Genomic DNA, 27,037 nt, shown 5'->3' with positions numbered 1-27,037 from the left:
CCACAGACGGACAGAACCACAGACAGTCAGAACCACAGTCAGTCAGAACCACAGACAGACAGAACCACAGTCAGTCAGAACCACAGACAGTCAGAACCACAGACAGACAGAACCACAGACGGACAGAACCACAGACGGACAGAACCACAGTCAGTCAGAACCACAGACAGACAGAACCACAGACAGTCAGAACCACAGACAGACAGAACCACAGACGGACAGAACCACAGTCAGTCAGAACCACAGACAGACAGAACCACAGTCAGTCAGAACCACAGACAGACAGAACCACAGTCAGTCAGAACCACAGACAGACAGAACCACAGTCAGTCAGATGTGAGCCGGTACCTTCAGGCCCGCGTAGAGATCTCTGTGCAGTCGCTCCATGATCAGCAGAACGGCGATACTGGAGCCGCCGCTGTACGAGTGATCGATAACCGACCCATGAAGATTCACCAACCGCTCGTGTTTCGGCAGAGACCTGACAGACACGAGAAAGGTAATGATTCATTCAACAATAATACCAAACTCAACGACTGTTTAGGATTGGGAAGCGAAAATCGATTCCAGAATACTTGAGGTCAGGAATCGGATACTTGTTTTTAAATTAAAATTTCGATTCCTCTTATCGATTCCTTTAATAATAATTATTATTATTAAACAATACGGAAAAAAATATTATTTTTATGAAATTAATTTTATTTATTTTCATTTAAATTTTATGAATACTAAAAATCACAATTGATAATAACAAGCATTATCAATTAATTAATAATGATAATAATAGTAAAAATAGTAATAATGAGTACTATTATTATTGTTATTATAAAATAAACTATAAAGTTTTAGTATTTTTTATTAATTTTATTATTTTTAACAGGTAACTAAATTTATTATAAGCTATATAGTAGTTAGATTATTAACAGATTGATGTATTTGAGCTCATGATGTGCTGCTGCAGGGGTTTGTGGGTAGGACGATGTGGTCTCCAGTGCTGCAGTGTGTGTGTGTGTGTGTGTCTACAGTGCAGCAGTGTGTGTGTGTGTGTGTCTCTCCAGTGCAGCAGGGGGCGCAGTGCTGTTACCGTGTGTAGTGGAACTCCAGCGCGAGGTCGTTCCAGTGCTTGTCGTCTGGAGGAACCACAGACTTCAGCGCACACGGGTGACGCCCGGCCCAGTTGTCACACAGATACACCACACCGTACTGACCTCGGCCCAGCTCACAGCCAAGCTTGGGCTTTCCTGAGGAGACAGTGGAGTCAGACGGAGATGACACACATACACAGACACACACACTGATCGTGTCTCACCGTGCAGCAGAATGTCTCGCAGCGATCGGCTCTCAAGCGACAGTCGAGCGAGTCGCGGCGCGTGATCCTTCCTGACCCGCAGCCAGAGGTCTTCAGTGCGCTCCAGACGACCCGTGTGACCCTCCTCCAGCTGCACACACACATCAGTAGTCACACACACTAAGTCTCTCACACACACACATTAATACTCGCTCACTAACTCTTAAGTACTCACCGACTCACTCACTCACCGACTCACTCACCCACTCACTCACCGACTCACTCACTCACCGACTCACTCACTCACCGACTCACTCACTCACCGACTCACTCACCGACTCACTCACTCACCGACTCACTCACTCACCGACTCACTCACTCACCGACTCACTCACTCACCGACTCACTCACTCACCGACTCACTCACTCACCGACTCACTCACTCACCGACTCACTCACTCACCGACTCACTCACTCACCGACTCACTCACTCACCGACTCACTCACTGACTCACTCACCCACCGACTCACTCACTCACCGACTCACCGACTCACTCACTCACCGACTCACCGACTCACCCACTCACCGACTCACCCACTCACCGACTCACCCACTCACCGACTCACCCACTCACCGACTCACCCACCGACTCACCCACCGACTCACCCACTCACTCACCGACTCACCCACTCACCGACTCACTCACTCACCGACTCACTCACTCACCGACTCACCCACTCACTCACTCACTCAGCGACTCACTCACTCACCGACTCACCCACTCACTCACTCACTCACCGACTCACTCACTCAGCAACTGACTCACCGACTCACCCACTCACTCACCGACTCACCCACTCACTCACCGACTCACCCACTCACTCACTCACTCAGCAACTCACTCACCGACTCATACATATTAAATATGATACAGTGAATCCGGACAGTATTCACAGTGCTTCACTTTTTCTACATTTTGTTGTTACAGCCTTATTCCAAAATGGATTAAATTCATTATTTTCCTCAAAGTTCTACAAACAATTCCCCATAACGAGAACATGAAAGAAGTTTGTTTGAAATTTTTGCAAATTTGTAAAAAATAGTGTGTCTGACCGGTCTGAGCGGACTGGCGAAGGCCTCATGAACTCTCCGTGTGTGTGTGTGTCTGACCGGTCTGAGCGGACTGGCGAAGGCCTCATGAACTCTCCGTGTGTGTGTGTGTGTCTGACCTGTCTGAGCGGACTGGCGAAGGCCTCATGAACTCTCCGTGTGTGTGTGTGTGTGTCTGACCTGTCTGAGCGGACTGGCGAAGGCCTCATGAACTCTCCGTGTGTGTGTGTGTCTGACCTGTCTGAGCGGACTGGTGAAGGCCTCATGAACTCTCCGTGTGTGTGTGTGTGTGTGTGTGTGTGTGTCTGATCTGTCTGAGCGAGCTGGTGAAGGCCTCATGAACTCTCCGTGTGTGTGTGTGTGTGTGTGTGTGTGTCTGACTTGTCTGAGCGGACTGGCGAAGGCCTCATGAACTCTCCGTGTGTGTGTGTGTGTCTGACCGGTCTGAGCGGACTGGCGAAGGCCTCATGAACTCTCCGTGTGTGTGTGTGTGTGTCTGACCTGTCTGAGCGGACTGGCGAAGGCCTCATGAACTCTCCGTGTGTGTGTGTGTGTGTGTGTCTGACCTGTCTGAGCGGACTGGCGAAGGCCTCATGAACTCTCCGTGTGTGTGTGTGTCTGACCTGTCTGAGCGGACTGGTGAAGGCCTCATGAACTCTCCGTGTGTGTGTGTGTGTGTGTGTGTGTGTCTGATCTGTCTGAGCGAGCTGGTGAAGGCCTCATGAACTCTCCGTGTGTGTGTGTGTGTGTGTGTGTGTGTGTGTGTCTGACTTGTCTGAGCGGACTGGCGAAGGCCTCATGAACTCTCTGTGTGTGTGTGTGTGTGTGTGTGTGTGTGTGTGTCTGACCTGTCTGAGCGGACTGGCGAAGGCCTCATGAACTCTCCGTGTGTGTGTGTGTGTGTGTGTGTGTCTGACCTGTCTGAGCGGACTGGTGAAGGCCTCATGAACTCTCTGTGTGTGTGTGTGTGTGTGTGTGTGTGTGTCTGACCTGTCTGAGCGGACTGGTGAAGGCCTCATGAACTCTCCGTGTGTGTGTGTGTGTGTGTGTGTGTCTGACCTGTCTGAGTGGACTGGCGAAGGCCTCATGAACTCTCCGTGTGTGTGTGTGTGTGTGTGTGTGTGTGTGTGTGTGTGTCTGACCTGTCTGAGCGGACTGGCGAAGGCCTCTTGAACTCTCTGTGTGTGTGTGTGTGTGTGTGTGTGTGTGTGTGTGTCTGACCTGTCTGAGCGGACTGGTGAAGGCCTCATGAACTCTCTGTGTGTGTGTGTGTGTGTGTGTGTGTGTGTGTGTGTCTGACCTGTCTGAGCGGACTGGCGAAGGCCTCATGAACTCTCCGTGTGTGTGTGTGTGTGTGTGTGTGTGTGTGTGTCTGACCTGTCTGAGCGGACTGGCGAAGGCCTCATAAACTCTCCGTGTGTGTGTGTGTGTGTGTGTGTGTGTGTGTGTGTGTGTGTCTGACCTGTCTGAGCGGACTGGTGAAGGCCTCATGAACTCTCTGTGTGTGTGTGTGTGTGTGTGTGTGTGTGTGTGTGTCTGACCTGTCTGAGCGGACTGGCGAAGGCCTCTTGAACTCTCTGTGTGTGTGTGTGTGTCTGACCTGTCTGAGCGGACTGGTGAAGGCCTCATGAACTCTCTGTGTGTGTGTGTGTGTGTGTGTGTGTGTGTGTGTGTGTCTGACTTGTCTGAGCGGACTGGCGAAGGCCTCATGAACTCTCCGTGTGTGTGTGTGTGTGTGTGTGTGTGTGTGTGTGTGTCTGACCTGTCTGAGCGGACTGGCGAAGGCCTCATAAACTCTCCGTGTGTGTGTGTGTGTGTGTGTGTGTGTGTGTGTGTGTGTCTGACCTGTCTGAGTGGACTGGCGAAGGCCTCATGAACTCTCCGTGTGTGTGTGTGTGTGTGTGTGTGTGTGTGTGTGTGTCTGACCTGTCTGAGCGGACTGGCGAAGGCCTCTTGAACTCTCCGTGTGTGTGTGTGTGTGTGTGTGTGTGTGTGTGTGTGTGTGTCTGACCTGTCTGAGCGAGCTGGCGAAGGCCTCATGGGAGCTGTTGAGGCGAGTCCTGAACTGGGAGCAGATGCTCTTGGCCAGTTTGGCGGCGCTGAGGCTCTCGATGGCGTCCTGCGCGACCTTGCGCTTCCACTCGCTCGTGACGGACGGCGGATTGACCCACGAGATCCGGTGGATGATCTGAGGACACACACACACATTAGCAGCCGAGCCACGCGCCACCAGCGCAGGGCATTATGGTTAACGTACCTGTTTGATCTGCTCCCAGAAGAGGCGTGTGACGGAGGATCCCGAGTGGAACGTCACCTCCACGTGATACGCCGCGTTCAGGATCTGCACCACACACACACACACACACACATCAGTACAGTCACACACTCAGTAGAGTCAGTACAGCCACACACACACACACACATCAGTACAGTCACACACACACACACACACGCCTGATATCACGAGCTGCACGTGTGTAATCGAACACAGTGCCGGGTTTCGCTCTGGAACCGACAGCGCGCATTTTTATTTGCTAGCAACCCGTCAGAATAAAATCTCGATGGGTTACTGTCTGAAAATGAAGAAATTAAGATGTAAATATTAGTATCATAAAAATTCTTAGGGAATGTGGCCTATGAAAACTAAAGTGGAAAGAGATTTAAAAAAAATATTCTTTTTAAAGACTTTAAAAAAAAATGGTGTAGGATTTCCTTTGAAACTATTTCATCTTCAGATATTGCTAGTGAATATCACAAATAATAATTAACATTGAATAAAACCACATTTTGAAGTAGAAAGACTGAAACAGCATTTTCTGGAAGTCAATTTCTGCCACATCAGAAAAAAAAATCATACTTATGATATAAATATAAATTATTACATACTAAGTCATAATTATGAGATAAGTCAAAATTATGACAGAATTAGAAATTGTCATAATTTAAACTTAAATTTTAAATGACTTTTTATGCTGTAATTTGAAATTTTATGTCATAATTTCAAATTATCTCATAATTATGACTTGGTATGTTATAATTTATATTTATATCATAAGTCGAAATTATGACATAAAAAGTTTAAATTATGACAATTGTGACTTTATTGTGACAATGACTTTTTATACTGTAATTAAAAATTCATAATTATGAACTTTTATGACTTTATATGTCATAAATTATTATTTACAAAAGCATGATTTTTCATGTGTGGTGGAAATAGGCTTCCACACCAAAAATAACTTTTTTATTAAAGTGAAGCTTTTTCTGAATCAGATTTTGCCAAAAAGTCGAAGTAAAAAGTAATTCTTCAGCCTTTTTTATTACGCAACACTGGATCCCGTAAAGCTTCCGCAGGGTTAGCGGATATCGGTCCGGCCAAACGAGAGTATAGCGATGTTTATTTATTTTTTCAATTAAATTAATGTACTATATTTTAGTTCAATAATGTTTTTTATTTAATATTTTGTATTATATGGGGATTTTATGATACTGAATTATATTTACACTGTATTTATAATCCATTTATTCACTTTTTGAGCATAGACCTTCCAACTTAAACGGCCGTAAATCTTGAACGCTGTAGAGCGACAGACTGAAGTTTGATCTCTTTCCAAAGACGACACTTGGCAGATTATTGCTGAAGTGAAAAAAAGTTTTAAAAAGTGAACTTTAAAAAAGTTACAGAATTTTACGTTTGTGCAAAAATACTATTTTAAATTTTTATATGAAATATATTTTCAAAAACACGTTTTACTCTAAAACTGCGAGAAAATCAAAGCCATAAATCTAAAGTTGTGTTCCACATGTGAGGTTGATATCTCAGTAAATGAGCGTTCAGTGAGATGTTGTTCGCCTGCAGTACCAAACGCTTCCACTAGAGGAAACTCGTCTTGCGTTCGTTTCCAATGCGTCATTTCTGACGGTGAGGAGCTCAAGTGTGGCTATTGTTTACAGCACCATTCAACCTTTACGAATCATGTCCATGTGTGTGTGTGTGTGTGTGCGCACCTGCTTGAGGTGGTTGGAGGTGACGTTGTGTGTTTGTGTGTGTGTGTGTGTGTGTGTGTGTGCGCACCTGCTTGAGGTGGTTGGAGGTGACGTTGTGTGTTTGTGTGTGTGTGTGTGTGTGTGTGTGTGTGCGCACCTGCTTGAGGTGGTTGGAGGTGACGTTGTGAGTGTGTGTGTGTGTGTGCGCACCTGCTTGAGGTGGTTGGAGGTGACGTTGTGTGTGTGTGTGTGTGTGTGTGTGCGCACCTGCTTGAGGTGGTTGGAGGTGACGTTGTGTGTGTGTGTGTGTGTGTGTGTGTGTGTGTGTGTGTGTGTGCGCACCTGCTTGAGGTGGTTGGAGGTGACGTTGTGTGTGTGTGTGTGTGTGTGTGCGCACCTGCTTGAGGTGGTTGGAGGTGACGTTGTGTGTGTGTGTGTGTGTGTGCGCACCTGCTTGAGGTGGTTGGAGGTGATGTTGTGTGTGTGTGTGTGTGTGTGTGCGCACCTGCTTGAGGTGGTTGGAGGTGACGTTGTGTGTGCAGGGCTCTGCTGTGGACTTCTCCAGGCTGCCCAGGCATCTCTCCAGCGTTCCCACAAAGCTCTCCCGCAGGTAATCCACGGAACTGGTGAGTTTATTCGCCACCGCCTGGTTGAGCCGGATCACGATCAGGTCCTGGATCTGACTGATACACACCTTGATGTCTTTAGAGCTCATGGGCTCCGCGTTAGACGTCATGATGATGTCTGTAACACACACACACACACACACACACACACACACACACACACACACACACACACACGGAAACCAGTCAATCAACCAGTGCTGACTAGGGTTGGGAATCGGATACTTGTTATAAAATGTACATTTTTATTCCTCTTATCGATTCCTTTGTGAGCGTTTCAATATGACTCTAAACCATTGAAGCGAGAGACTCTGTTTTCTGTGTTCATGTGTATCAGTGTATCGGATCCGTGCAGCTCTTAAAGAGACAGCAGCCTAATATTCCTAATATAACATACAGTGAGTATTTGAAAATAAGTATTTGAACACCCTGCTATTTTGCAAGTTCTCCCACTTGGAAATCATGGAGGGGTCTGAAATTGTCATCATAGGTGCATGTCCACTGTGAGAGACAATCTAAAAAAAAAATCCAGAAATCACAATATATGATTTTTTAACTATTTATTTGTATGATACAGCTGCAAATAAGTATTTGAACACCTGTCTATCAGCTAGAATTTTGACCCTCAAAGACCTGTTAGTCTGCCTTTAAAATGTCCACCTCCACTCCATTTATTATCCTAAATTAGATGCACCTGTTTGAGGTCGTTAGCTGCATAAAGACACCTGTCCACCCCATACAATCAGTAAGAATCCAACTACTAACATGGCCAAGACCAAAGAGCTGTCCAAAGACACTAGAGACAAAATTGTATACCTCCACAAGGCTGGAAAGGGCTATGGGGAAATTGCCAAGCAGCTTGGTGAAAAAAGGTCCACTGTTGGAGCAATCATTAGAAAATGGAAGAAGCTAAACATGACTGTCAATCTCCCTCGGACTGGGGCTCCATGCAAGATCTCACCTCGTGGGGTCTCAATGATCCTAAGAAAGGTGAGAAATCAGCCCAGAACTACACGGGAGGAGCTGGTCAATGACCTGAAAAGAGCTGGGACCACCGTTTCCAAGGTTACTGTTGGTAATACACTAAGACGTCATGGTTTGAAATCATGCATGGCACGGAAGGTTCCCCTGCTTAAACCAGCACATGTCAAGGCCCGTCTTAAGTTTGCCAATGACCATTTGGATGATCCAGAGGAGTCATGGGAGAAAGTCATGTGGTCAGATGAGACCAAAATAGAACTTTTTGGTCATAATTCCACTAAACGTGTTTGGAGGAAGAAGAATGATGAGTACCATCCCAAGAACACCATCCCTACTGTGAAGCATGGGGGGGGTAGCATCATGCTTTGGGGGTGTTTTTCTGCACATGGGACAGGGCGACTGCACTGTATTAAGGAGAGGATGACCGGGGCCATGTATTGCGAGATTTTGGGGAACAACCTCCTTCCCTCAGTTAGAGCATTGAAGATGGGTCGAGGCTGGGTCTTCCAACATGACAATGACCCGAAGCACACAGCCAGGATAACCAAGGAGTGGCTCTGTAAGAAGCATATCAAGGTTCTGGCGTGGCCTAGCCAGTCTCCAGACCTAAACCCAATAGAGAATCTTTGGAGGGAGCTCAAACTCCGTGTTTCTCAGCGACAGCCCAGAAACCTGACTGATCTAGAGAAGATCTGTGTGGAGGAGTGGGCCAGAATCCCTCCTGCAGTGTGTGCAAACCTGGTGAAAAACTACAGGAAACGTTTGACCTCTGTAATTGCAAACAAAGGCTACTGTACCAAATATTAACATTGATTTTCTCAGGTGTTCAAATACTTATTTGCAGCTGTATCATACAAATAAATAGTTAAAAAATCATACATTGTGATTTCTGGATTTTTTTTTTCTAGATTATGTCTCTCACAGTGGACATGCACCTACGATGACAATTTCAGACCCTCCATGATTTCCAAGTGGGAGAACTTGCAAAATAGCAGGGTGTTCAAATACTTATTTTCCTCACTGTATATGCCGTCTCTATAATAACACTAATATTCCCGCTCTATAATAACACTAATATTCCCGCTCTATAACACTAATATTCCCGCTCTATAATAACACTAATATTCCCGCTCTATAACACTAATATTCCCGCTCTATAATAACACTAATATTCCCGCTCTATAACACTAATATTCCCGTTCTTTAATAACACTAATATTCCCGCTCTATAATAACACTAATATTCCCGCTCTATAATAACACTAATATTCCCGCTCTATAACACTAATATTCCCGTTCTTTAATAACACTAATATTCCCGCTCTATAATAACACTAATATTCCCGCTCTATAATAACACTAATATTCCCGCTCTATAATAACACTAATATTCCCGCTCTATAATAACACTAATATTCCCGCTCTATAACACTAATATTCCCGCTCTATAATAACACTAATATTCCCGCTCTATAATAACACTAATATTCCCGCTCTATAATAACACTAATATTCCCGCTCTATAATAACACTAATATTCCCGCTCTATAATAACTCTAATCAAACAACAGAAGACAAAGAGAAATTCACTCGTTCTTCACTGAATAACTTTTGTAACTATATTTGTAATGTATATTTTATTTATAAAGTACAGTGTTATTTTACATTTGATTCCATTTTCTGAACCTGAAAATCTTAAAACTCTGTTGATTTCAATCGTATCTTTGTTCAGTTGTGTCTATTTGTGGCGATTTGTTAATTTTTATTTGTTCTTTTTTAATCACTGAGTGTTTATTGTCTTCAATAATGCTGAAGTGTATATTAGTTCTGCTAGTTGTTCTTCTATGGTGTTTTTAAACCACAGGCAAACGCTCCTTGTGTAAGTGTTCTTCATCCTGATGATTTCTGTTCATGATACTCAGACACAGTTACATGTTTTACAATAACACTAAATGTGAATGATATCTAAGGTTGTTGTTGTTGTTTTTTTTTACCTTACTGGAATCGAAAAGGATCAGAATCGTTAAAGCTCAAACGTTCCCCGACTCTAGTGCCGACCGTGTTCGTCTACACTACTGTACATCATCTGCTGTGAGGGATTACACTCATGTTGTGTGTGTTATGGAGCGGCGGCCGACAAACGCAACATCCTGAGGAAACAGCCTTCGAAATGACAGTCACGTGACACCCATTAACACTAATGGATCACCTCAAACAAACAGTAATAGGGCAATATCAGTGGATTTCCCCTCACACACACACACACACACACACACACACACACACACACAGTCACGTTTGACCACAGTAGATCAACACACGCTAGTAAAGGGGAAGTTTATGCTTCTAGTGGTTTCAGAGCATCAAATCGAACTGTTTAACTCCATAATGAAATAAACTAAACTATATATTTAAAACTATTATAACTATTTTACCGGACATTTGTCACTTACAACGGCCAATTATGTTAAAAAAAACCCTCAATGAAATCTAAATGACAACAGCTTGTATAACTGGGAAAAAACACATAAAATAAACAGAAACGGCCACAACCACAAGATAATTTTTTAAGTTTTGATGTATGCGGGATTATAAAACTTGAAACCTTAACAGACATTAAACATGAAGCTGAAATAATGAAATAAAGTGAATAAGTGCATTAACTGTGGCAGCCCTAAAATACTGAAATAAAGCAAAATAAACAGAATCTACCAAACTCTCAAACTAAAACTGAAAGAAACTAAATTGAAAAAAATAAACTGAACATGAAAATGAACAATAATGTAATTTTTTTATTAAAATGTAAATGTCATTTTGTTTTTCTAATTATAAAAACCTAATCAAAAATAAACTAAATTAACAATAAACAACATAAAAATAGGGAAAAAAATAACATTTTAAAAACTTTAATTGTTTTTCTAATGATAAAAAACTACAACTAAACTAAAACCTAACAATGATATAATGAAAAGTCAAACATAAACTAAAACAAACTGAACATAAAATTTGAAAAAAACTAAATTAAAAATTATTTAAAACTTTTACAACTTTTGTTTTGTTTTTCTAATGATAAAAACTAAAACTAACAATGATAGAATGAAAACGAATCAAACTAACTAACTTAACAATAAACTGAACATAAAAATAGGAAATAAAACTATTAACAATCATTTTAAAACATTTAACATTTTTCTAATGATAAAAAACTAAAACTAAAATACACAAGGTTAAAACAATAAGCTGAACAGAAAATAAATTAACAATGATTTAAGTTTTAAAATTTAATTTTGTATTTCTAATGATAAAAAACTAAAATGAACAATAATAAGAGTGAAAACTAATTTAAAAAACTAAATTGAAACAATAAACAACATAGAAATTGAAAAATGCCTAAATGAACAATGAATTAAAACTTTTGAAATGTAGGCTAATTTGATTTTCTAACTTTAAAAAACTAAAACTAACAATGAAAGAATGAAAACTAATCAAAAACAAACTAAACTGTAAACGTTAAAGGTGCAGTGTGTAAGTTTTAGTGCATCTAGTGGTGAGGCTGTGAATTGCACCCAACAGAAGTTACAGTGGCCGACAGGAAGTGATGTCGTCGTCTGAGACAGCAGAGAGGAGCCAGTTAAACAATGAGGTTTCTTTACAAAGATGAATTAATAAATTAGGTTTACTTAATTATTCAGTAAAACTATGTTATTGTGAATATTATTGTAACTTGTTCATCATTGTGTCAGTGTTTTATTCGCTGAAGCTTCTTATCATGAAGAACATCATAGTGAGGAAACACGTTTGTCCGCTCAGGGCCACCGTAGAAACATGTGGATGTAAGCGGACCCGCGGTGTGTGTAGAGAGAAGTGCCTCATTCTAAGCTAATAAACACATAACGCTTCATTATGTAAGGTCTTTATACACCACTGAAAACATAGTTATGTTTATGATATTGCATTTCTGTCAACAGATCCTGCTAAATATTACACACTGCACCTTTAAATGTAAAACTTTTGATTTGTAAGTGTGTGGTTGAGCCCTGGCCTCGACCTCTGACCTGTGAACTCCAGGTTGGCGGCGTCCTCCAGGAGCTGCTCCTTCATGCTCTCCAGCGTCTCCACGATCATCTCCTTCATCTCCTCCTGCTTGCGGTTGGCGATGGCCATGAGGGAGGAGAAGAGCTCGCCCTCCTTCTCGCGAGTGTATTCCAGACGCCGCGGGGTGATCTGAAGATCCCGCTGCATGTCGAACGCCTCAAACACACACACACACCCAACAGCACGTTATGACATGCACTTCGTTTGTGTTTACGTGAGGGATAATGAACATCCAGACGATTGTTATCGCAGAATAAACCCGACAGAGTGATCAGGATCAGGTCTTCATCACACACACACACACACACACACACACACACACACTCACCTGAAGGGGTTTATTCTGAGATAACACACACACACACACACACCATTGGGCGTATTTTCAATTTCAGTTTGCGCAATTTGAAGTGTAACGGAGACGCGACTAACGACGAGCTGCGCATAAATATAATAATAATCGCAGCCTCGAATAATAACCCAAAACTGAAAATCAGCCCATGGTTTACTCTCCCTCAACTCATCCTAGGTGTTCATTCTTCTTTCAGACGAACACAATCAGAGTTATGTTAAACAATGTCCTGGCTCTTATTAGCAGTAGCATGTTAGTTAGCATTAGCGTTAGCGTGTCACCTGGTTGATGAAGAGGTCGAGGCAGCGGCAGTGCACGGCGTTGAGCAGCGTCGTCGCCTCCACCAGCTGGTTCTGCAGAACCTGCCTCGCGAACGGCACCAGGACCCGGTGCAGGCGCTCCAGACTCTCTCCCAGAATGCCTTGCATCTTCCCGGGCGTCTGAGCCGGAGCCCCGCAGGCGCAGTTTCCCGCCGCGCCGCCGATTAGCTCCTGGGACACGAGCTGCGCGAACAGAGCGGAGCGCTGGCCCGGCGGGTCCGGCGCGGGTTCGGTCGGGATCCGGACGAAACACACGGGGTACGGCAGCCTCTCGTGCACCTTCTGAAGATCGTTCAGCTGATCCGCGCTCAGCGTGTCCTTGCTCACGGCGTAGAGGATTATGGGAAGGATCCCGCGCCTGCAGTCCTCCAGAGCCTCCTCCACCGGCTGGACGTTCCGGCACGGCAGAACCATGATCTTCACCTCCTGGCGGGGAAACACAGGACTGGTAAATGCTAAACGTTGGTGAGTGTTCGAGGAGAAGCGAGGGCCGTGCAACGGTTAATCGCGATTAATCGCATTCAAAATAAAAGTTTGTTTACATAATATATGTGTGTGTACTGTGAATAATTATTTCTGTATATAAATGCACACACATGCATGTATATATTTAAGAAAAAATTTGTATTTATAATATAATGTAAATTATATAATATATACAGTATATACATGCATGTGTGTGTATTATTATTTTATTAAACAGTTTTCACATGTGTTTGTTTTTACACACTTTAATTAATATATTAAAAAATTGTATATTGAAACAAACCATTTGAATAGTTGGTCAAATAAGAGGTCAAGTAAATTTTAACATTTGATCAATTACTTTTTTTCAACTAAATGTACTAAACTAAACTTTTTTCCCAACAAAAATGTACTAAAATTAATGAATAATATAAAATATTGACAAAACAAATGATAAAATTGGTATAAATTTAAATTATAATAAAATCTTTAAATAAATGCTGAATTACAATAATGTATTCATATAATGTTATTTCAGATTTTTTTTTTGTTCTGACACGTTTCAATTAATTTATAAATTAAAATATATAAAAATGAAAATGTGTTGAAATATATTTGGTCAATATTCTCATCAATTAAAATATATTTTTTGTCAACTAAAATTACAGTATAACTGACTAAAATGAATGAGATATTGACAAGCTTTCAATTATGACTAAAACTATAACTAAACTGAATAACAATATTTCAGGAGATCGAATTTTCACATCAATAACAGTTTTAAATTGCTTTTTTTTACATTATTCAATTAATATATAAAAGAACAATATGTAAAAGTTGAATGTTTACTGAAAGTCAATACAATGTTAAAATAATAAAATGTAGTAAATTAAACTGTAATTTGTCAACTACAATTTGCATAAAATTGACTAAAATGTATATTAAAAAACATTGACAAAAGAAGAAGTTTTAATTCCATTTCTGAGGATATTTTTCAGCACATTTTTCAACCAGTTCATTTCCACATTCTTTTCCAGTGTGCATTAAGATATGTAATATAGCTGCAAAATTATAGAATTATTTTTTTCTAATTGTCAACTAAAATTGACTAAATTTTTCCCAACAAAAAAATTACTAAAATTAATTTACATGAATAATATGTTGACAAAAGAAGATATAAAATTGGTATAAAATGTAAATTAAGACAAAATCTTTAAATTTAAATTCTTTTAAAAACATTGTTTTTAAAACTTTTAATTCCTTTTTTGAGGATTTTTCAGCACACTTTTCAACCAGATATTTCCAGTCTGCAAAAATATTTTTAACCCAGCTGCAATATTACAGTAATCATAGACTTATTTCTTATTTCTTAGCACCTGGGAACCCTCAACACACTGTAAAATGGCGCTTGTGAGAAGCATTTGTCCAGATAAAGGAGTGAAGGTTCAGGAAATATTAGATACGGAGGGCCAAAGTTCGACTGTATGATTAATGCTAACCCGCAGTGGCGTCGAGAATAAAGAGCGCTAGCACACTAGCACAATAGAGTCAGTCAGTGCCGTCTCTGACACAGGAGCCACAGAGCTGGAGTCTCTCTGGAACAAAGATGGCCTGCAAACACACTCACAAACCACCGGCCGAGCCGCCGGCCGATCAGACCCCAGCCCAACAAAGATCCGATTCAAACGCATCAAACACGCTCTCCACTGCTACAGCTAACACGTGTGTGTGTGTGTGTGTTTTAGCAGGAATTCTGGGAATGTGTTCACAGGACACACACATTTCACTCCCTGTCGTCAGCGTACGCTGGGACCGAACCACGAGCCCCACGCTAATTAACGTCTGGGCACAAACGTGTGTGTGTGTGTGTGTGTGTGTGTGTGTGTGTGTGTGTGTGTGTGTGTGTGTGTGTCGACCGAAAGCAGACGGGGTTCATTTGAGAGCAGACGTGATTCTAGCAGATGTGTGTGAGCACTGAACAAACACACAAGAGTTAAACACAGCGACACGGTTTGAAACCACAGGAGAGAGTCATGCAGAAGAATCTGCTCTGGCTGAGACACACACACACACACACACACACACACTGTTCCAGTCTGATCTCAAACTGAGCTGACTCTGATTAGTCACATTCGAGGCATGAGTGGATCTGAGTCTGAATTCAACACTGATCTTGAAAGTGATCAGAGTTTGATTATAGACTGAAGTGTGCTTACACTAACTGAAGTGTGTTTTACACTAACTGAAGTGTGTTTTACACTAACTGAAGTGTGTTTGATTGAGATCTGAGACTGATCTGATCCACTCCACATAAATCCTGATGTACTCGTTTCATCATAAGAAGAATGGCATCTACACTAATATTAGTGTCTCTGTTTATCCTGAGGTTTACCGCCGGATCCCACACACACACACACACACACACACTCACACACACACACACACACACACACACACACACACACACACACACACACACACACACACACACTCTCTCTCTCTCTCACTCACTCACTCACTCACTCACTCACACTATCTCACTCTCACACACTCACTCACTCACTCACTCACTCACTCACTCACTCTATCTCACTCTCTCACTCACTCACTCTCTCACTCACTCACTCACTCACTCAATCACTCTCACTCAATCACACTCACACACACACACACACACACACACACACACACACACACACACACACACACACACACACTCTCTCTCTCTCTCACTCACACACTCACACACTCACACACTCACACACTCACACACTCACACACACACACACACACACACACACACTCTCTCTCTCTCTCTCTCACTCACTCACTCACTCACTCACTCACACACACTCACTCTATCTCACTCACTCTATCTCACTCACTCTATCTCACTCTCACTCACTCTATCTCACTCACTCTATCTCACTCTCACTCACTCTATCTCACTCACTCTATCTCACTCTCACTCACTCTATCTCACTCACTCTCACTCACTCAATCACTCTCACTCAATCACTCTCACTCAATCACTCTCACTCAATCACTCTCACTCACACTCTCACACACACACACTCACTCACTTCACTCACTCACTCACTCACACACACACACTCTCTCACTCACACTCTCACTCACACACACTCACTCACTCTCTCACACTATCTCACTCTCTCACTCACTCTCTCACTCACACTATCACACTATCTCACTCTCTCACTCTCACACACACACTCACACTATCTCACTCTCTCACTCTCACACACACACTCTCTCTCTCACTCACTCACTCACTCACTCACACTATCTCACTCACACACACTCACTCACTCACACTATCTCACTCTCACTCACTCTCTCACTCTATCTCACTCTCACTCACTCTCTCACTCTATCTCACTCTCACTCACTCTCACTCTCTCACACACTCACACACTCACACACTCACACACTCACTCACTCACTCACTCACTCACACACTCACACACTCACACACTCACACACTCACACTCACTCACTCACTCACTCACTCACTCTCTCTCACTCTCTCTCACTCTCTCTCACTCACTCACACACTCACTCTCTCACACACTCACTCACACACTCACTCACTCACTCACTCTCTCTCACTCACTCACACACTCACTTACTCTCTCACACACTCACTCACACACTCACTCACTCACTCACTCACTCACTCACTCACTCACTCACTCACTCACTCACTCACTCACTCACACGCACACTCACTCACACACTCACTCACACACTCATAGATGCACTTTTATGATGGATAGATGCACTTTTATGATGGACGGATGCACTTTTATGATGGATAGATGCACTTTTATGATGGACAGATGCACTTTTAAAGTTTTTAGACTTTTTGGAAGTCTGATTTGCAACTGCTCTGATTTAAGACTAATTCCGATTTGAGAAAGATCTGAACCTGTCCAAAAACTGAGAACTCATGAAAACAAACGAGCTTGTTAAAGAAAGGAATCCAGTTTTCCCGTCACCATGGAGACACACATCACCATAGCAACAACTGTTGGGCTTTTTTCCATCTGTGGTCATGTGAAGTGCACCAGATCCACAGAACAGGCTTACATAAACAGAGAATGAGAAGCTGATTGATGTTTACAATATTCCTGTAATTTATCTCAACAAATAAAATCATATTTTATGTGATTGAGAGTGAAGGTTGGGAATCAGATACTAGTCATCGATTCCTTTGTGAGAATTCCTAAACTTTTAACAATTCAAGCGCGAGACGACTCTGTTTTCTATTGGGCAACTCTTAAAGTGACAGCAGCTGCCGGCTTTATAATGAATAACACTAATCAAACAACAGAAGACAAAGAGAAATTCACTCGTTCTTCGCTGAATAACTTTTGTAACTATATTTGTAATGTATATTTTATTATAAAGTACAGTGTTATTTTACATTTGATTCCAGTTTCTGAACCTGAAAATCTTAAAACTCTGTTGATTTCAATCGTATATTTGTTCAGTTGTGTCTATTTGTGGCGATTTGTTAATTTTTTATTTGTTCTTTTTTAATCACTGAGTGTTTATTGTCTTCAATAATGCTGAAGTGTATATTAGTTCTGCTAGTTGTTCTTCTATGGTGTTTTTAAACCTCAGGCAAACGCTTGTGTGAGTGTTCTTCATCCTGATGATTTCTGTTCATGATACTCAGACACAGTTACATGTTTTACAATAACACTAAATGTGAATGAAGTTTTTTTTTCTTTTACCTTATTGGAATTGAAATTAGGAATCGATAAGCAGAATCGAAATCGGCATCGGAATCGTTAAAATTCAAACGATACTCAGCGCTAATTGAGAGAAACGTGAGGACTGCAATGACCCCTGACCTGCAGAAGTGCGTGATGAAGCGTGATCTCCAGCTCGGCCAATCGCTGCGCGGGATCTTCGCACTCCTGGATCTCCAGGTCCTCGCGGGGAACCGTATCCCAGCGGCCACAGTGAGCCGCTAGCTGATGCACTAGCTCATACTGTCCCGGTAACGCTAAACTCAACCGTGTCTGGCGGCCGTGCGTGAAACACAACTTCCTCCTCCTGCAGGCCCCGCCCTCCACTCCACAGGCCCCGCCCACATCCGAGCCCAGGGGGAGGAGTCTCTCTCCCAGCATGCAGTTCAGGAGCTGGTACCGGGCCGAACAGTCCTGACCCAGGATGAGAATATACGGGGCGCAGCTGACGACATTCTGCAGATAATCCTCGTCGTGCCGCGGGAACGAGATGCACCTGAGCTGACCTGCGGCACAGAGAGAAACACACGCTTGACACACACTCAAAATATCGCAATCAGCGGGTTTCAGAATCTGAAAGCTACATTTAAATGGGATATTAAGGGCTTAAAAGGGCACATTTTAACCAAATAGTCATTGTAAAAGATTGAAAATCACTGAAGCAAGAAGTGAGATATAGTAGAAATGTAGTTTTAAATAATCAAGTTATGTTTTCATAAAGTTTTTCACTAATTGAATGAAAGGAAGACTCATATTTAATAATTGTCATTTACATCTAAAACGCGCACACACACACACACACATATATGAATATTTACCAACATATATTTTTACTAAGAAAAAATTATTTTAATTTATTTTAATTAGGGATGCACTGATATGAACATTTTGGCCGGTACCGATAACCGATAATTCTTTAAACATGAAAGCCGATAACCGATATATTGGCCGATAAATCTAAATCCAAATGTTTAAATAATATTTGAGAGCCTGATTTTCATTTTCAATCATTTTTCAAGCAATTCAAAACCATCATGTTGAACAGTGAAGACATGAAGAGTCTCGGCTGAAGGAAGTAATACAGTATTTCATAAAAATGCCACACAGAGACATAACGCAGATGAATCTCTGAATCAGAGCTTTGAATCGATTCTCAGGAAGGAATCCTGTGTTTGCTATTGAAGTTTAACTCAGAGATGCTGTGAAAACATCATAACGTCTGAGATGTTTCAGAAAAACAAGCTTTGGGTCGGTGTGTCCTGAGGCCTGCATCTCATGACCGTCTCTGAGCCGGGCCGCCCAAACACACACACACACACTAACACCCCCACACACACACACTGAGTCACTCTGGATATTATTAGGAAGGGCTCATAATCCCAGAGTTGCTGAGTCACTGCCTTATACAACAGCACTGCACACCGTAATCTGACTGAGTGCTGCACGCTAACACGCTAGCACGCTAGCAAACACCATCGCATCAAGAACCGATGATTAATGCTGCGCTCACACACACACGCCTCTCACAGTCTGAGACAAGCAACGTCTGATCAAACAGATTTCATTTGAGCAATTCTAACAAATCAATAAATTAATAGCCTGCATAAATTTATGTATGTTTTGTAGCATTTAAAGTTGCTCAAAAACGGTTAACAAAAAATAAAAATAAATGATATATATATATTTACATTTAGCAGACGCTTTTATCCAAAGTGACTTACACTGCACTTCAAGCTACACATTTACATTATTATCAGGTCTTGCTCTCCCTGAGAATCGAACCCATGACTTTGGTGTTGCAAGCGCCAACGTATGTATAGAAGCATTCAAAGTTGGAATTAAATGGTAAGGAATTAAATTGCGCAAAAAAATGTATTCATTAATAAACTTAAATACAAAAATTTAATTGAAATGTTTAGTAGCATTCAAACTTGCTCAAATTTGCTAAATTAAATGGTTATAGCACAAAATAAAAGTAAATTTAAAATAAAATTATATATATTTTAAAATGACATTTTAGTAAATTGTGTGCACCGTATAATAATTCCTCCCCTCATTTGAATAAATCGTGCACATGATATAATCCGTTCCCTCGATTTAGTAAATTTTAGCCACATTGTACTAATGTGTTCCCTCAGAGAGATTTAAATAAAACAAGGGAACAAATTATTATATTGTGAGCACCATTTAGTAAATCAAGGGAACAAATTATATTTTGCGTACAATTTAGTAAAACGCAGGAACTAATTATTATAGCGTGCGCAGGACTTAGTAAAACAAGGGAGTGAAATATAACATGCGCATGGAAAATCAAGCAGCCTGAGCTAGCCAACACGGCAGTCATGGTGGGAGAAATTATACTGTTCCAGTTTCAAGCATCGAAGACATGACTATATTGTTTGTTACAGATTGAAGCAGGTTCTGTGGGACGTGTGTTTACATGAGTTCATGGAGGCGTGGCCAGAGATACTGCGCTCTGATTGGTTCTTCTGGTCGGCGCTGAAAGCAAGCCTGAACTGAAGCAGAGAAACACACGAGATCAGACAGGCCTGAGGTATGGACTTCACAATCATAAATCACAGGCTGATCTACGCAAATACATCCATGAAAACACGCAAGAGTGTGTGTGCGGTCGAGAGAAAAGACCAGGGGTCACGAGGGTCAGGGTCAAAGGTCGTGAGAGTAAACTAAACCTCTGTGAGATTTCAGTGAGTCTGAGACGAGACGTCACTGAAACCGATGTGTGTTTCTGCAGCAGATTAAACCAGACTCAGTGTTTCATTGAGAAATCAGAGGAAACTTGCATCAGAACAAGATAAACTCCTTTGTTAGAAGCTCCTGCTGCACACACAAGTTACACACATACAGGTTACACACACACTGACTCACACACTCACTCACACACACACTCTCTCACACACTCTCTCACACACTCTCTCACACACTCTCTCACACACTCTCTCACACACTCTCTCACACACTCTCTCACACACTCTCTCACACACTCTCTCTCTCACTCTCACACATACACACTCTCACACATACACACTCTCACACACACACTCTCACAAACTCACTCTCTTACACTCTCTCACTCTCACACACACACACTCTCTCACTCACACTCACTCACACTCTCACACACACACACACACACACACACTCTCTCTCACACACACTCTCACTCACACACACACTCTCACTCACACACACACTCTCACTCACACACACACTCTCACTCACTCTCTCACACTCACTCTCACACTCACTCACTCACACTCTCACTCTCTCACACACACACACACACACACTCTCTCACTCACACACATACACACACTCTCACTCACACACTCACTCTCACACTCACACACATACACATACACACACTCTCACTCACACACACACACACACACTCTCACACAACTAACTTACACACTCACACTCACACTCACTCACACTCACACTCACTCTCACACAACTAACTTACACACTCACACTCACACTCTCACACTCACTCTCACTCTCACTCTCTCACACACACACACACACACTCACTCACTCACTCACTCACTCACAACTGACTTAATCACTCACACACTCACAACTGACTTAATCACTCACACACTCACAACTGACTTAATCACTCACACTCACACAATCACTCACACTCACACAATCACTCACTCACACACTCACTCTCACTCACTCACAACTACACACACTCACTCTCACACACTCACAACTGACTTAATCACTCACACTCACACAATCACTCACACTCACACAATCACTCACTCACACACTCACTCTCACTCACTCACAACTACACACACTCACTCTCACACACTCACAACTGACTTAATCACTCACACTCACACAATCACTCACTCTCACTCTCACACAACTGACTTAATCACTCACACTCACACAATCACTCACTCTCACTCTCACACAACTGACTTAATCACTCACACTCACACTCACAACTGACTTAATCATTCACTCTCACTCACTCACTCACTCATTCTCACAACTGACTTAATCACTCACTCACTCTCTCTCTCACACACACACACACACACACACACACACACACACACACACACACACACACTCACTCACTCACAACTGACTTAATCACTCACACACTTACAACTGACTTAATCACTCACACTCACACAATCACTCACTCACACACACTCTCACTCACTCACAACTGACTTAATCACTCACACTCACACAATCACTCACTCTCAAGCCCAATTTATACTTCTGCGTCGAACTCACGCCGTAGCTACGTCGTAGGCTGTGTGTAGCGCGAGTACCCTTCGGCGTACCCTGACGTGCACCTCTCCAAAAATGTAACAACGCGTCAACTCTACGCGGACGCAAGCGCTGTGATTGGTCTGCTAGGACCGCTCCCTCGGGTTTCACACACTCCCTCTGCATGCGCGTGAACGCGGACAACGACGTAGAAGTATAAATGAAAACCAACGCGTTGCCTACAGCGTAGAGGCTCCGGTGAGTTCGACGCAGAAGTATAAATCAGCCTTCACTCTCTCACTCTCACACAACTGACTTAATCACTCACACTCACTCACTCACAAGTGACTTAATCACTCACACTCACTCTCACACAATCACTCACTCACACACACTCACTCTCACTCTCACTCTCACACACACACACACACACACACACACACACACACACACACACTCACTCACTCACTCACTCACTCACAACTGACTTAATCACTCACACACTCACAACTGACTTAATCACTCACACTCACACAATCACTCACACTCACACAATCACTCACACTCACACAATCACTCACTCACACACTCTCACTCACTCACTCACAACTACACACACTCACTCTCACACACTCACAACTGACTTAATCACTCACACTCACACAATCACTCACACTCACACAATCACTCACTCACACACTCACTCTCACTCACTCACAACTACACACACTCACTCTCACACACTCACAACTGACTTAATCACTCACACTCACACAATCACTCACTCTCACTCTCACACAACTGACTTAATCACTCACACTCACAACTGACTTAATCATTCACTCTCACTCACTCACTCACTCATTCTCACAACTGACTTAATCACTCACTCACTCACTCTCTCTCACACACACACACACACACACACACACACTCACTCACTCACTCACTCACAACTGACTTAATCACTCACACACTTACAACTGACTTAATCACTCACACTCACACAATCACTCACTCACACACACTCTCACTCACTCACAACTGACTTAATCACTCACACTCACACAATCACTCACTCTCAAGCCCAATTTATACTTCTGCGTCGAACTCACGCCGTAGCTACGTCGTAGGCTGTGTGTAGCGCGCGTACCCTTCGGCGTACCCTGACGTGCACCTCTCCAAAAATGTAACAACGCGTCAACTCTACGCGGACGCAAGCGCTGTGATTGGTCTGCTAGGACCGCTCCCTCGGGTTTCACACACTCCCTCTGCATGCGCGTGAACGCAGACAACGACGTAGAAGTATAAATGAAAACCAACGCGTTGCCTACAGCGTAGAGGCTCCGGTGAGTTCGACGCAGAAGTATAAATCAGCCTTCACTCTCTCACTCTCACACAACTGACTTAATCACTCACACTCACTCTCACTCACTCACTCACTCACAACTGACTTAATCACTCACACTCACTCTCACTCACTCACAACTGACTTAATCACTCACACTCTCACACAATCACTCACTCACACACACTCACTCACTCACACTCACTCTCACTCACTCACAACTGACTTAATCACTCACACTCACTCTCACACAATCACTCACTCTCACACAACTGACTTAATCACTCACACTCACACACTCACTCTCACACAACTGACTTAATCACTCACTCTCACACAATCACTCACTCACTCACACACACTCACTCACTCACTCACACTCACACACTCACTCTCACTCTCACACAATCACTCTCACTCACTCACAACTGACTTAATCACTCACACTCACACACTCACACTCACAACTGACTTAATCACTCACACACTCACTCACTCAGGCTTGATTTTGATGTCAAATATAATTTCTGATTTTCACCTTTAGATTTGGTGGTGATACACGAGTTAGAGATGTTTCTGTGACGTACATCTGACAGCAGAATCAATGCGAGTGTGTGTGTGTGTGTGTATTAAGTATTGTCGAGTGTTTTGTTCTTTTGTTCAGTTGAATGCAACAGTTAAGCTGCTTATTTCAGCACTAATTCCAGTTCAATATATGTTCTGCTGTTAACACTAAACCTCCTGCAGGACACACACACACACACACACACATTTCTTATCAATATTCACTGGTTATTCACTCATTTGATAACAGGTCCACTGATCAATAACTTTATTTGTCATGTGTTTAAAGAATAGAAAGCAAACAACAGCATTTACAGGTGACCTAACCTAATGATCTTTTAAATGACCTATATAAATATCACACATTTTCCACAGTGTTCTTATTAACTAAAAATACTATTGCAGATCGTTTTAGGTAATTTAAATAAAAACTTAAAAACCTGAATATAAAATACTTAAAAAGTTAAAAAATAATTTTGTCTTGGCAGCTAAAGCTGAAATATAATAAGTTTGAGTTTAAGTGCTAAACGTGATTTATATAATAGAAAATATTAAGAAAAAATAGAAGCATAAACAAAGCACTAAAGAAGTGAGAAAACAATTAGACAGCCAAAAATAGATATCATCCAACTTGTTTTTAGCATAAATATAACTTATTATAAATTATTATTCATAATGCATATTATAATTTTATTGTTACGGTCTAATAATTCATTCTAATTACTATTATTAATTGTTTTCTATCATGAATTATAGTGTCAGAAATGACATAAATAAGCCAACCGCGTTGATGAGTCATGTGACCAGTGAACGGAACCGGCCTGACCTGAGTCCAGTTCGGGTCCAGAAGTGCTGGTGCTGCAGGTGTTGCTGTGGTTCTGTCGGATCTCCCTGAAGAAGATGATGGTCTCCTTCAGGTTCTTCTTCAGGAGGAGGTTGTGTTTGTTGTAGTGACTGAAGGTTCGGGTCAGATCTCTGAGAAGTGGACCTGTTTTCTGCGGGTTCTCCATCATGATCCTGGACCAGAACCAGAACCAGAACCCGGAGTGACGCGCGCGTGCGTGTGTGTGTGTCACATATCCATCCAAACAGGCCCGAATCACTGCGGGATGGACCGAGCCAACACAACACAACGCAACAACAACAACAACAACAACACTAACACTAGTGTGTGTGTGTCAGTAACACACACTCGGGCGCACCGGAGGCCGAACCGGGTCGCTGGTTCTGGTTCGCGGGTGTTCGGAAGCTTTTCTCCCGCAGATCATCGATAATCCTGGTGTTTGTGTTGGTTCGGTTCGGGAATGTTTCACTTTTCAGCCCCAAAACGGGAGTTTTCCGCTGCCAGCCGCTTCTTCTGCTGCCCTTCCATTAGGAGAGGAGGACCGGGGGGCGGGCGCGACTGGTGCATGCTGGGAAATGTAGTCCGCTCAAATGTAATTCCGACTTTTTAAATGTCATAATTTTGACTTTTTGTCAATTTCAGCTTTTCAAGTCATGATTTCGACTCTTTATGTCCTAATTAATGATTTTTATACTTAAAATGTTGATAAAATCCCTTTTAACTGTATTTTTTGTCGTTGCATGACAGATATAGCATCCAGCTAATCTTTATTGCAATAATAGTTTCAACTGTGTACGACTCAAAAAGTTGTCAAATCGTCACAATCTCCTTTGTAAAGTGGACAATATTAGCATAAATGGCGAAGTACACACTCATTTTAGAGCATGCTACAAGTATGCAAATTAGGACACACGCTAAATTCTGAACTGCATGCTATACTCCTACTACCTTTACCTAATCTTTCTATGGCAGAAACAGTAAGAGTAGTATGCTAGTATGCGGATCTGAGTTCACTAGCAGTGATGTGCACTACAGTAGTGCACTACATCCACACTGATATAAGCTTGTAACCTGGCGACCTCTAGTGGTGAAAGCCAAGACACAAATTAAATCAGTGTTTCTCAATTTATGCGAGTATTTAATACATGTATAATGTGTTTGCACAAGTAAAGCCCTATATATAATACATATAAAAGTAAATTTGACATTGTTTTGTAATGATTGCAAAGATCATAAAAAGAGTAGTAGTTAAGTGGAATAAGAACATTATTTGATCAACTCTACTAGCTTAATAAAACGAATTAAAAGTTGTAAATTGAAAGCTGTAACTTTTTTTTTACATAATAAACACAAGTTTTTTTTTCGGATTTCCCTAAAATGGAAAATCCCTAGTGTAGTGTACTTTCAGTTTTATTAGTGATGAAATGGGAATGTTTTATCGCAATATTGGCGCCCTCTTGTGGACATTATATGAAGCACACAAAAACACACACACACGTGTTCACATGTGTTTGAGTGGATAATCATTACTGACTATTACACAGTGGAAAGCAGATCATTAGCATACAATAGGCTAGTTTCATCTCCATAAATGTAAAGTCACTGATTCTAAGCCCAATTTTAGGCTTTTTTGTGTTGATTTAAAGTTATTCTATGAATCTCTTTGTTTAACAAAGCCGCTAAAACTGCTCTGTTGTATATTATAATTAACCTTCTGATTTCCTAAAGAAAAGTTCCATGTTATTTATTTCTATTTCTTTTTATTCATGTATTGTATGTTTAATTTCTATTGAAACAATATAATTTCCTTGTATCACTGTAAAGCTGCTTTGAAACAATCTATATTGTTAAAAGCGCTGTATAAATGAAGGTGAAATTGAATTGACATGACTTATTGCTTTAAATGTTTTATGATAAAAATTTTAGTAGACTATTATTACTTTATATTTACTGCCTTGCTTTACCTTGAGTTTCTTATCCTATCTTTGTGTGTGTGAGACATGCATCCCCTGTGA

At 41.9% G+C, this 27,037-nt stretch overlaps 1 protein-coding gene across 1 annotated transcript in view; it reads right to left on the bottom strand.

The window, feature by feature from the left end:
* Nucleotides 1–26,326, bottom strand: part of dstyk (dual serine/threonine and tyrosine protein kinase) — a 33,537-nt gene extending 7,211 nt beyond the window's left edge. The window contains exons 1-10 of the mRNA XM_084116719.1: nt 25,005–26,326; nt 18,106–18,509; nt 12,722–13,186; nt 12,049–12,244; nt 6,892–7,130; nt 4,657–4,740; nt 4,411–4,587; nt 1,310–1,439; nt 1,085–1,241; nt 349–481 (exon numbers count right to left, since the gene is read on the bottom strand). Of these exons, the coding sequence (XP_083972845.1) occupies nt 349–481; nt 1,085–1,241; nt 1,310–1,439; nt 4,411–4,587; nt 4,657–4,740; nt 6,892–7,130; nt 12,049–12,244; nt 12,722–13,186; nt 18,106–18,509; nt 25,005–25,191 (2,172 nt within the window). The 5' untranslated portion in view covers nt 25,192–26,326. The remainder of the gene's footprint in view (nt 1–348; nt 482–1,084; nt 1,242–1,309; nt 1,440–4,410; nt 4,588–4,656; nt 4,741–6,891; nt 7,131–12,048; nt 12,245–12,721; nt 13,187–18,105; nt 18,510–25,004) is intronic.
* Between the last annotated feature and the right edge of the window lie 711 nt (nt 26,327–27,037).

This window comes from Abramis brama (assembly GCF_963993115.1).
Source record: "Abramis brama genome assembly, chromosome: 6".
NCBI lineage: Eukaryota > Metazoa > Chordata > Actinopteri > Cypriniformes > Leuciscidae > Abramis > Abramis brama.
Note: the sequence above shows the minus strand (reverse complement) of the source record. Positions and strands in the feature narration are given on the sequence as shown.